This window comes from Sapajus apella, unplaced genomic scaffold, assembly GCF_009761245.1.
Source record: "Sapajus apella isolate SASKATOON/1434 unplaced genomic scaffold, GSC_monkey_1.0 scaffold9, whole genome shotgun sequence".
Classification (NCBI taxonomy): domain Eukaryota; kingdom Metazoa; phylum Chordata; class Mammalia; order Primates; family Cebidae; genus Sapajus; species Sapajus apella.
Genome location: NW_022436949.1, coordinates 22178009 through 22190236, shown reverse-complemented (window position 1 = coordinate 22190236; position 12228 = coordinate 22178009). Strand labels below are relative to the sequence as shown.

Below are 12228 nucleotides of genomic sequence, written 5' to 3'. Positions count from 1 at the left end.
GAAAATAAAATGTCAGACCTTAATCTATCACATACAGAAAAAAATGAGAATGTCATTCTCACAATAAATTAATAACTGTTTATACTGAAGGAAGCTGATTTTTAAAAAATACATCATTACAAATTAAGTTTTAGATGATAGAAAAAAGGAATAAACAAAAATCACATTAAAAATACATCATTATATCTTACCTCAAGAACACATTATGGTATTTGCTGGTCTAACATCTGAAATTTTAAAACTAAAAACAAACAAAAAGGTGCCATAGTCATTTCTCCCTGAAGAACGATCACATGTACTTAGATCATCAAATAAGGTCTTGTAAAACCAATGTAAGCCATGATGTGTTATAGGAACGGTGCTATTCATCTCTCAAACATTTGAGTTTTGCAAGACAAGGCCTTCCTGTTCAAAGGGCAACTGTCCTTATCCCTTCATTTCTCTGCTTATAGAAGATAACCTACTTGCCAATAATATCATTGGTCAAACATAAGGTTCTAAGTATGTTTAATAAGAAATGTACTGATTTATAAAAACTTTCTTAGAAGAATGTGCTCAGTATAGATCAGCTTCATTCTTGCATCAAGTCACATGCCCTGTAAGAGTCCAGGGCTGAGATCAAAGGACTCCTCGACATTATATCCCTTCTTCACTTGATTCTATTTATAGTCCACTAAAGCACTCCAAACCACTTCCCGCCCCCTTCTCCACTTCCTCCAAACTTCCCAGTCTATGCTTTTTCAGTATTCAATTCTATCTAAAAGCCAAAAAGAATAAAAATTAACTGCAAAGTCAAGGAAAAAAAACTGTCTTATTCAATGTTTTTACTCCTATTGCCTAGCACTATACATGGCTGAATCATAGACACCTAAGTTACCTTTCTAGAACTGACTAAAGATTACATCCCTGCTTTAGTGGATAACCTAGCCATCTGTATGTGTATATACATCAGTGAAGCCTGTGTACAATGAAGAAAAGAGGTAGCAAAGATACATTTGGCTCTTAATCTAAAACCTGGCATTCATTTAATCAAATCTGAATACTACCGAAATTTGCCTTTTAAGGAAAAACATCATGAACCCTGATAATAGAACTTAAATTTATTTGTTAATTTTATATACCCCCAAAGTCATCTGTTATAAAGTTATAAAACAAGGTGGTACATACAACAGAGCAATTTAACACCTGTGCTGCAAACTAAATGTCACAGATTATTTTAGTGAAAGGTCTGGACAAAATCAGTAAGTACTATAAATCAGTTCACTGCAAATCTACTCCATGTCAGCCAAAGCTAACAAGTACAGAATGTACTAGGAACCAAAGGCAGCAACTGTAGTAACACCAATTAGTATCAAACTGAGGACACAATGAATGATTAAACTGCAGATAAAATCACAACTTGATTAAATTTTTACAGGAATCATACTTTTTAACTTTTTACTCATATCAACAATTAAATGAGACAGATATAAAGAAGTTCAATGCAACTAATGTCTATTAAATATATCAGTTACATCCTGACTCCAGATTGCCATAAGTCAGGCTCACCGAAAACTATATGAATACAAATAAAAGCAGTTACAAAGACTGCCTCTGGGAAGTGGAGAAAAGGTAGAGAAGAGGGTCTTCAACTTTTACCTCTCACTTTTTCAAAAAAAAAAAAACACACATTAAAATGTCCTACTTTTGCATTAAAAAAAGAAATCTGTGTTTGAAATGATCATATGCAAATACAGAAAGATAGGAAGGAAATTTTCTAAAATGTTAGCAGTTGGCTTGGGTGGTGTGACTCCAGCTTTTTATTTTCTAGTATGTTTTAAATTAATTAGTTTTACAATAATTATATGTAGTTGTAAGTTACAAATCTGTAGAACTGATACACATATGTATTCTATTTAAATTTACAAAACTGGGAGAAAACCCAAAATGATGGTCTTTAAAGTATACGAAAAAAATTTTTCCAGACTACTCACAAAGATAAATATCTATATATGCATTTGCAAAGCCATCCCTAGACACTTAATTAGAAGCATCCCATTGACATCAAGCAGGATCAAAGGTTTCATAACCTCTAACACCAGTCTTCTGGCTTTTCTAACTTACATATTGGGTAATAAAGCAACCAAAAAAAACCTCTGACTGATTAACTCAACAAATTTTTACAATGTCTCTAAAATTTTGGTCAATTGAGAAAAATAATTGATAAATTCTAACATTTGGTTGTCAAAAAATCTTTAGTCAATTCTTTTTATTCTATTGTCCAGTGACAAATTTTTCACCAGATCAAGAGTATTTAAAATTACTTGTAAATATGTTTTCAGATCCTTGTATGTAAGGAGCTAGGAGTGATCCACTTTACCTCTACTGCCATGGCAAGGCAGGTTTCATTTTAACCTCTCTTTTTTTTCCAGACAGGGTCTTGCTCCATTGGCCAGGCTGGAGTGCAGTGGCATGATCACAGCTCACTGCAACCTCGAACTCCTGAGGCTAAAGGGGTCGTCCTGCCTCAGCCTCCCAGGTAGCTGAGACTACAGGCATGCATCATCACAGCCAGCTAATTTTTTTTATTTTTAGTAGAGACGTCTCACTATTTTGCTCAAGCTGGTCTCAAACTCCTAAACTCAAGCAATTCTCTGGCCTCAGCCTCTCAAAGTGCTCACTAGGTGTGAACCACTGCACTCAACCCAGGGTATCCTTTTACCAACCAATAAGAAAATGATGTGGAGGAGGTTAAGTGATTTTTCAAGATCACACTGCCAGAACTAGGCTGTGAACACTCTGGCCCCTATTTACTTTTCCAGCTTCATTTCTCTGTCCAGAGTATCTTACTGGTATTTTATTCTCTAACTTTGCCACAGTGAACGCCTGAGAGTTTTCAAAGTGTCAATAACCATCTCTTCCCTCCAGGTTTTCGCACACAAACTAGACTCCTCTGTCTTAAAAAACTGTTCATCAGCCAGGCACAGTGGCTCATACCTGTAATTCCAGCACTTTGGGAGGCTGAGGCGGGTGAATCATCTGAGGTCAGGAGTTCAAGACCAACCTGGCCAACACGGCGAAACCCTATCTCCACTAAAAATACAAAAATTAGCCAGGCATGGTGGTACGTGCCTGTAATCCCAGCTACCAGGGGGGTTGAGGCAGGAAGATTGCTTGAACGTGGAAGGTGGAGGTTGCAGTAAGCTGAGATCATACCACTGCACTCCAGCCTGGACAACAGAGCAAGACTCCATCTCAAAAAAACCTGCTCATTCCTGTCCCTAAATCATAACAAATTCTTCCTCATTCTTTAGGTGACAAATAACAAAAACTCTGATTTTATATATTTTGTAAAAAATAGATAAAATTCACTTTCCTTTCAAATTTGTTCTTAAAGCCACTTCCTTGGGTCTTTAATGGTCTGCTCAGGGCAGCCAGAGATTCTGCCTTGTTACTAATTTATTAGTGATTTGAATTACGATATAAAATTATACTTACGCAGGAATTGCATGATACTACCACCCTTAACAGTATACTAGTATTAACTGATAAATGCAGAACTAGGAGAATAACTATTAGTTAAATGAGAAAATGGCAGTATAGAAACTAGCAAAAATAGATTTTAATAGAGACAGAATAAAAAAATTTTTTAATGAAATTATTAAAGTACATAATGAGGAAACACTGAAAACATGTTATGTGTAGATTAAGAAAAAATGAGGTTTACTTCACTGCAGGCTCAATATGGACTAACTACAAAATTGTCAACAAAGGTGATATAACGTCAGTCTGCTTTAAAAGGATCATTTAAGTTCATGTTAATAGCCCACTGTACTCGACATGGATTATTCAACAGAAAATATGCTATAGGAGGTATATTTTATGAAAGTCAATGATCAAGAAAAGAAGGCCCAAAGGCAGGTGAACAGAATGATAAGGTTCTGGAAGACATCACAGCTGAAGTTTCTAAGCATGTTCAGAGAGGACTTAAAATTACTATGAATCCTGTCCCTAGATATTTTTAGTAATATCATAAAAGAACAATTAGGAGCCAGGTTCAGTGGCATATACCTGTAGTCCCACCCACTCAGGAGGCTGAGGGGGCAGAACTGTTTGACCCCAGGAGCAGGAGGCCAGCCTAGGCAACACAGTGAGACCTCCATCTCAAAAAGAAAAAAATGTTTTTAATTGAAAAAGGTTTTTAATGAGCAATTAGATTTACTCTGTATGGTTTCAATGTGAAGAATGATAGACAACTGGAGAAAATTACAGGAAAGCAGATTTTATTTCAATAAAAGATATAATTCTTCTAGTTATATATTATTTTCATTATTATAATAAAAAAAGTAAATCACTTTAAGAGATAGAATGTTGCTCATTGAACTAAGCAAAGGATTCGTGACCACATTAAAGATCATGTTGGGAGATCTTCTGGAGCAGGAAAGCAGCTTCATAAGATCCATTCATTCTTTCATCTGACAACTACATATTTGTTGATGGTCCCCTATGAGCCAGGCACCATTCTCATACTTTAGATACATCCCTGCTCTCACAAAACTTACATTCTAGTGGTAAGATACACAGATAAACAGGTAAACACAAAAACAAGATAATTTCATAAGGTGGGAAGTACTATGAAGAAAATAAGAGAGGATGTCAGTACAGATTTGGGGGGCTAATTTAGCTGTGTACTCAAAGACTCACTGATGCGATGACTTGAACTTGAACCTACCATGAAACAACCAGGAGTGGCAACTCAAGCAAAGGATGAGCAAGTGTAAAGATGCTGAGGCAGGAACAGACTCCACATTCAAAGACTGCAGCACAGCATGAGTGGGACAGAGACAGGAAGTACCTCCTCATTCAGCCACGGTAGAAGCTTGAAGTGGAGCTGGAGGCCATTATCCTCAGCAAACTAACGCAAGAACAGAAAACCGAACACCGTATGTTCACACTCATAAGTGGGAGCTAAATGATGAGAACACATGGACACAAGGAGGGGAACAGACACTGGAGCCTACTTGAGGTTGGAAGCTGGGGAGAGGATCAGAAAAAATAACTATTAGGTACTAGGTTTAGCACCTGGGTGACAAAATAATCTGTACAACAAATCCCTGTGACACGAGTTTACCTATATAATAAATCTGCACATGTCCCCCTGAAGCTAAAAGTTTAAAAAAACAGAAAAGAAGTTTGAAGTATACCTATTCTAAGGACAGGCATTGGAAGACCAGTAGAGTATTATAAGCAGGAAATCATAAGATGTGATTCACATTTTTTAGGCCACTTTGGGTGTATATGGAAATTAGATTTTAGGGAGGCAAAAGGAGAAGCAGAAGAACTAGTTAGGAGGCTACTACAGTTGTCCAAGCCAAGGATGATGCTGGCTTGCACTGTGATGGCTAAAATAGAAGGGCTGAAATAGAAATTATTAGGGCAAGAAAACATTATTAGGATAAGAAGACACATCTAGGATGAAGCAGCTGAGGAGCTCCTTAAAAGTTGGAAGGGAGATGATCTAGCAAGAGACTCTTGGAAGCAATTAGGACAATAGAGGACAATCAGGCAATCTGAAAGAAGACTCAATGGCATCAACTCGTCACCCTGAACACTGGATGGATGGCTATGCCCTTGGAAGACTGGGGAAGAAATGGGTTTAGAGCAGAGATGGGAAGATGAAAATCCATTATTTCTTTTTTGGCCATATTAAGTTTAAGGTATTAAGACTATTCCAAAAGTCTTTGCAAGAAGAGTCCATGAGAAGTGCAGATCAATTAGATCTGAGGACTGAGAAACAGAATATTAAAAATAGCTGACATTCAGGGAGAACATGCTTTGTTCAAGACATTGTTCTATGTATTTTCCATGTAGTAATTTGTTTGATCCTTACAATGATTTTACAAGATGAGAAGAGACTATAAGAAATGAAGGAACTAATTGCTTAAGGCCAGGCATTTGAGACCAGCCTGGCAAACAGAGTAAAACCGTCTTGTCTCTACAAAAAAATGCAAAAATTAGCCAGGTGTGGTGGTGCAAGCTTATAGTCCTACCTATTTGGGAGGCTGAGGTGGGAGGATTGCTTGAGCCCAGGAATTCCAAGATTATAGTGAGCTATGATTGTGCCACTGTACTCCAGCCTGCCTGGGCGACAGAACAAGATCCTGTCTTTAAAAAAAAGAAAAAAGAAAGGAAAAAATTAAGAAACTAAAGCATAAAGAGGTTAGATAACTGCCCATGGTCTCAAAGCTGGTAGATAGCAAAGCAGAGGTTACAATCCAAAAATCAAGACACTACGGCCTCTCCGGAATGGCAATCTGAAAGAAGACTCAATGGCATCAACTCGTCACCCTGAACACTGGATGGATGGCTATGCCCTTGGAAGACTGGGGAAGAAATGGGTTTAGAGCAGAGATGGGAAGATGAAAATCCATTATTTCTTTTTTGGCCATATTAAGTTTAAGGTAACTTAAGACATCCAGACAGAGAAACCAAAGAGAGCTGAATATACAGATTTCCAATTTGGTGGCAATGTCAGGGTTTAGAGGGACATGGGGTCATCTATGTGACAACAGAGGGTATTAGAGCTATACAATAGAAAACATTATTAGGGCAAGAAAACATTATTAGGATAAGAAGACACATCTAGGATGAAGCAGCTGAGGAGCTCCTTAAAAGTTGGAAGGGAGATGATCTAGCAAGAGACTCTTGGAAGCAATTAGGACAATAGAGGACAATCAGAATTATCACAGAAACCAGGAAAAGATGTTTCAATAAGGATAGAGTAGGCTATTCTACCAAATGCTGCTGAAAGGCTAAGAAATGCGGTGACAGAAAAGTGACCACTGGATCTGGCAAACTGACAATCACTAGTAAACCTGACAAAAGTAGTTACTATGAAACAGTAGACAAAGAAGCAAGCTACATAGGAACAAATACAGAAAAGAATGCGAGATAAAATAGCAGTGGCAGCAGATATGAACAATTCTTTGTGGAAAGTTTACAAAGGAGGAAAACAGATAAGGCAGCAGCTCAAGGAGGACTGGATAACAAAGGTTTTTTTCCTAAAATGGTATCTACTAATTAGAAAAATCTTATTATGAGAATTTATATGATTTATTTTTGTGAGTATTTATGGCTATAAACCAGCAGACGACCTGTAATTCTTTTTCTAACTCTAAGCATAGAGATTAAATAGAACAGTTATGCTGTAGTAAATTTATTTCCCTTCCGATATTATGCTAGAAAATATTTTGCCTCCTCAATAAAATCACAAGTAGGAATAATCCCTGGGGGAGAGAGATCCATATTAAAAAAAATCATTAGTTCTAAAACACAACAATGTGTAAAATACATATAATATGGTTGTACTATACTCAAATCACAAAAAATAATCACCATGAAGATTTAGTATAGTCATAAATAATGATTTGCCTAGACCACATTCTATACTTCTAAAAAACATCATAATTCTTGATGTTCAATTATCTGTAACTTTCTATCAGTTGCAAGCTGCATTTACCCCTTCATATGCATAGGTAAATAAAGTAAAGCTTAAAATGTTTAAATAATTTTTTGATCACTTATTTTATTCTGATTAAGTCCTACCTGTAGCATGACACATCATCCTTCAAAGGGGCTGACAGCATACCAACCAACAAGAGAAATCACTGTCTACCACATCTGCTGAGACACATGGTTACCAGCTAATGTCTAACAATACTCATCTGCATATAGTGCACATGTGATGGCCATTCTTATACAACACTAGGCATCATCAGAGCCTAAAGGAGTATTTGCTCACACTAATTATAACAACAACACATGCAATTACCAGATGGCAACAGAGTGAGTTCAAGATCCTACCATTCCATTAGGTTGAGGAAATAAGAAGGTGGATGGATACTGCTGTTAGAGTTTGGTTATTCTCCAAATTCTAAGTCAGTTAAATAAATTTCTATTCATTTTCTAGTCTTGGTTCTGCCGCTAAAACATAGAAAATAAAGAAACCACAAAATTTTTAGTTAAAACTAACCACTTCTTACATACTTGCCCATACTCCCACTAAAAGCACATTATTTCTTTAAAAAATAAATTTAAAACCAGCTAAATCATGTTAAAGCATGCTGATATAGTGTGCAATCACATGTTAAATAACATTCTCTGTTTATATCATCTCAGAAAGGTCTTCTGTCACTATTCAACTTATTAAATTTTCCCTGATGGTTTCTATCAAAGCACTATGGTCTTTTTCTTACTAATCAACAAAGTGTCACCAGCCCCTGTTCAGATTACTGGTATTAAAAAAGGTGCCCCCAAAATACTAATGTGTTTGATAATTTTTCAAGACACCCTAGGAACAAGGTCCACTAGCAGCTGAATCACAGAACGTAGGTTCCCACTTACACAAGCTTACAGTTTGTTAAAACAATTATCATCTAAAAAGTTTTATTTTTTAGTCTACTGACATGGCTAATTGCACTGATTTTGTAATGGTGAACCCACTTTGCAACACCAGGATAAACTGCTTTTGGTCATACGTTACTCTTTTTATATCTTTATTGCTGCATTTTATTTGCTAATAGTTTGTAGAGGATTGCTTACATCCATGTTCATAAAGGATAGTGATCTGCAGTTTTTCTTTTTCTTTTTTTGAGACGGAGTCTCGCCATGTTGCCCAGGCTGGAGTGCAAAGGCGCAATCTCGGCTCACTGCAACCTCTGCCTCCAGGGTTCAAGCGATTCTCCTGCCTCAGCCTCCCGAGTAACTGGTATTACAGGCACGTACCACCACACCCGGACTGCAGTTTTTCTTATTATGAATTGTCTAGTTCGGTGTCAGGGTAATGCTAGAATGAGTTCGGAAGTGTTCTCCCCTCCTTTTTTTTTTTTTTTTTTTTTGAGACAGTCTTGCTCTGTCACCCAGGCTCACTGCAACCTCTGCCTTCCGGGTTCAAGCAATTCTCCCGCCTCAGCCTCCCAAGTAGCTGGGATTACAGGCGAGCAGCACCATGCCCGGGTAATTTTTGTATTTTTAGTAGAGACAAGGTTTCACTGACCAGGATGGTCTCGAACTCCTGAGATGATCCGACCGCCTCGGCCTTCCAAAGTACTGAGATTACAGGCGTGAGCCACTGCGCCCGGCCATCTCCCATCTTTTTATGTAGAACTGGCATTACTTCTTCCTTAAATGATCATGTCTCAAAAGATGCAGAAAAATCATTTGCGAAAATTCAACACTGATTGATAAGAAAAACTCTAAGCAAACTAGGGGGAAAAGGGAAACTTAGCCTGACTTGAAAAACATCTACCAAAAACCTAAAGCTAACATACTTAAAGGTAAAAGATCAAATATTTTCTCCCTAAGATAGAGAACAAGACAAGGATGTCTCTCTGTCCAGGGAATTGGCCACAAGCTTTGAAAACCAAAAACCAAGATTTTTAAGAACACGGTGAATTGTTCCTCAGTGATGAGGAGATAAGGCGAATGTGATAAACTTGGAGAGCAGTAAAAATAAACGAGCTGTTGAGAAGTACAAAAAAAAAAAAAAAAAAAAAAAAAACCAGGGTAAGATAAAGCACACCTGAGCAGATCAAAAGTTTATACCTGGTAGCACTTACCGTTCTTTTGAATGGCTGGGTGATGTTCCCCCGCCCCGCCCCAACCCCCGACCTCCGACCTCTGACCTCTGACCTCCACCACCCAAAAGGAACTTCAATCTCTGTAGATGGCAAAGAATGGCGTGGAAACTACTAAAGTGAGCTTTCTTTGATATAACAGCAACTAAGTGTCCAGTCTTAGAAGACTGAAAGATAAAGGGGGCGTGGCGGGGAAGAAAAGTGACTTGGTGGGGCAAGAGATAATTGGAAGATGATTTCATAGTGCAGGCGGTGGATGAAATTACAAGGACTGGGTGGGCGAGTTTACAAAGCTTGGAGTCAGGAAGTGTGGGCAAATTAGTCATCCAGAAGGTACACCAGTAGGAAAATTATGGAATCGACACTAACAGGAGGTAAAATGAAGAAGGAAGAGGAATAGGAATACAGGGTAAAAGTCTCTCCAAACCTCAGACCGGGAGTCCCCAGGATACGTGGTGGCTGGGGAACGGAACCAGAGGAGAGGCTGAGATGCTCCCAGCTGGAAGCATCTTCAGGAGCCAGGTGGCAGGGAGACGGCCCTTTCTGGAAGGGGTGGACCCGCGTAAAGCCGAACAAGAGGGGCCCTCAAGAAATTAAATCCCAGAATCGTTGGAAGCGTGGAGGTGGAGTCCAGCAGGGAAGCGGACCGAGCAGACAGAAAGGACTCCGAGGTCCCAAGCGACAGACACCTCACTCACCTGGTTGGTGACCTGAAAACGAAACAGAGAACACGCTTTAGAGACAAACTACCGTGGACTCGCGGCAGCAACCCGGCTATCTCTGTGCCTGCCCAGGGCCCCAGGGCTGTCCCGAAGCGCGCCCACCTCAGGATTGGCCTCCAGCGGCAGCCAGCGCTGTCCCTCCATGTCCGCTGTGCCCGGCCCCTCCAGCTCTGACAGCCGCCGCCTTCGCCGCCGCCGCCGCCGCTTCCGCCCACGCGCGCCTTGACCTGGGCCCGCCCAACCCATCGCCCCGAGGAGGGAGCCTAAGTACCAAAAAGAGCTTAACGGGCCTCTCACCCTCTTAACCGCTCCCTGCAGGGCCGTAGGTCAAGTGTCATATTTTAAATTAAGATGATGTTGAGTAGGAAAAAAATAAGACCCAAGTTCCTATTTCGGGAGGAAAAAGAGTATCTAAATCCACAGTCCTCTCCCCTCACGCTTGGACTCTTCCGAGCCGGGCCGGGCTAGGCCGAGCGCTCACGTTCTACGCATGCGCCGGGCGCTGGTCTGGGACCGCGTGCTCACCAGCCCCCTCGCATTCTTGCAGTGTCAACCGACGGCGCTAGGAGGCGCGCCGCGGAGTCCTATTCTGAGACAGACGCCAGGTGGCTACCCTTTGCCAGGCAGCAAGGTCGGTGGACGCCGTGCAGCTGTTGTTCCTTTGTCGGGGTGCAGGACTGATGGGCTGGCCTTGTCTGCACTTGCGGGAGGCAGGCGGTATTTCTATATATCCGATTCCATTTGACAAAAAATGTCGAGTACTATAAATCACTGTACCAAGTGTTGCGGACACAAAGTTGAGTTCACTATGGAGTTAGCAGTGGACAAGACAACAGAGAATCAGGATAAAAAGCGTGGTACCTACATGGTAGTGATGGCATGAGGTGTGGAAGTGTTCCTGAGAAAGTGGATTCCTGGACTGAACCCTTAAAAGTTGGTAGACTTGACCCAGGCAGAGAGGAGGGTGCTGTGAAGCAGGGAAAACGCATTGTAGCTGTAGAGTAAAGGGCGCTGATTAGAGGTGATGCTGGAGAGGTAAGCAGAGGCAACCCAGTCAAGACATCTGGGCTTCCTGAAACAGCAAGGAACCCTGAATGATCTTAAGCAGGATTTGTTGTGTGTCTTTTTCACCAAACTGTAAATTCCAGGAGGCCAGCAGCATTGTCTCTTTTTTCTTCTTCACATTATTTATCCAGGGCCTAACCCAGTGTGTGATACGCAGAAAATGCTCAATAAACATTTGATGGGATGATCAGATATGCAGAAACACCCCTTGCCAATAATGTGGAAAACGTGTAAGAAAAAAAAATCCTGAAAAAATTAAGACAATAGCCACGGAGAAAGGCACAGATTAAAGAGATACTGTTTTAAGGGATGATCTCTTTGATGAGCAGAAGTTATCAATGATGACTCCATAAATTTGATCTGGGGAAGAGTGCATATTACTATTCTGCACCTAATAGAGGAAATTCAGAGAGAGAGCAGTTCGGGAGTCAGAAAAAGATAATGTTATTATGCTGAGCTTCCCTTTCTTGGGAAACTTCCAACTCTCCCCCCCATGTTCTTCTGGCCACTGTTCTTTGACCTCAGAGGCATTTCATTACCCTAACTCCTCTTCGTTGTTATCTGTCTAATGGATCACTGCTATGATCACCTAACACTTTGGCTTGGCAAAACTGGCAGTGTCCAGCTTGTGATGGGCTTAGTTGCGTTATCACTAGAGTTACATGGCCAGACTCTTAGTCTCTGCTGGGCACAGTGCATGCCAGTGGCTGCTTTTCAAATTGCTTACTATGAAAGGAGGCCTTGCTTCAGATCCCTGAGGTTCTGCACTGTGATTCACCTGTTAGGGTTGCTTGAGACTTCACACAGTATCTTTATCTGTCAGGGAC

At 40.1% G+C, this 12228-nt stretch overlaps 1 protein-coding gene across 4 annotated transcripts in view; it reads right to left on the bottom strand.

Moving 5' to 3' along the window:
* The window catches only part of UCHL3 (ubiquitin C-terminal hydrolase L3), a 61721-nt gene extending 50948 nt beyond the window's left edge, over nucleotides 1–10773 (bottom strand). For all 4 annotated transcript variants that reach the window (XM_032277398.1, XM_032277399.1, XM_032277397.1 and 1 more), the window contains exons 1-2: nucleotides 10439–10773; nucleotides 10313–10324 (exon numbers count right to left, since the gene is read on the bottom strand). In XM_032277398.1, coding sequence (XP_032133289.1) covers nucleotides 10313–10324; nucleotides 10439–10582 — 156 coding nt within the window. In that variant the 5' untranslated portion in view covers nucleotides 10583–10773. The remainder of the gene's footprint in view (nucleotides 1–10312; nucleotides 10325–10438) is intronic.
* Nucleotides 10774–12228: the final 1455 nt, after the last annotated feature.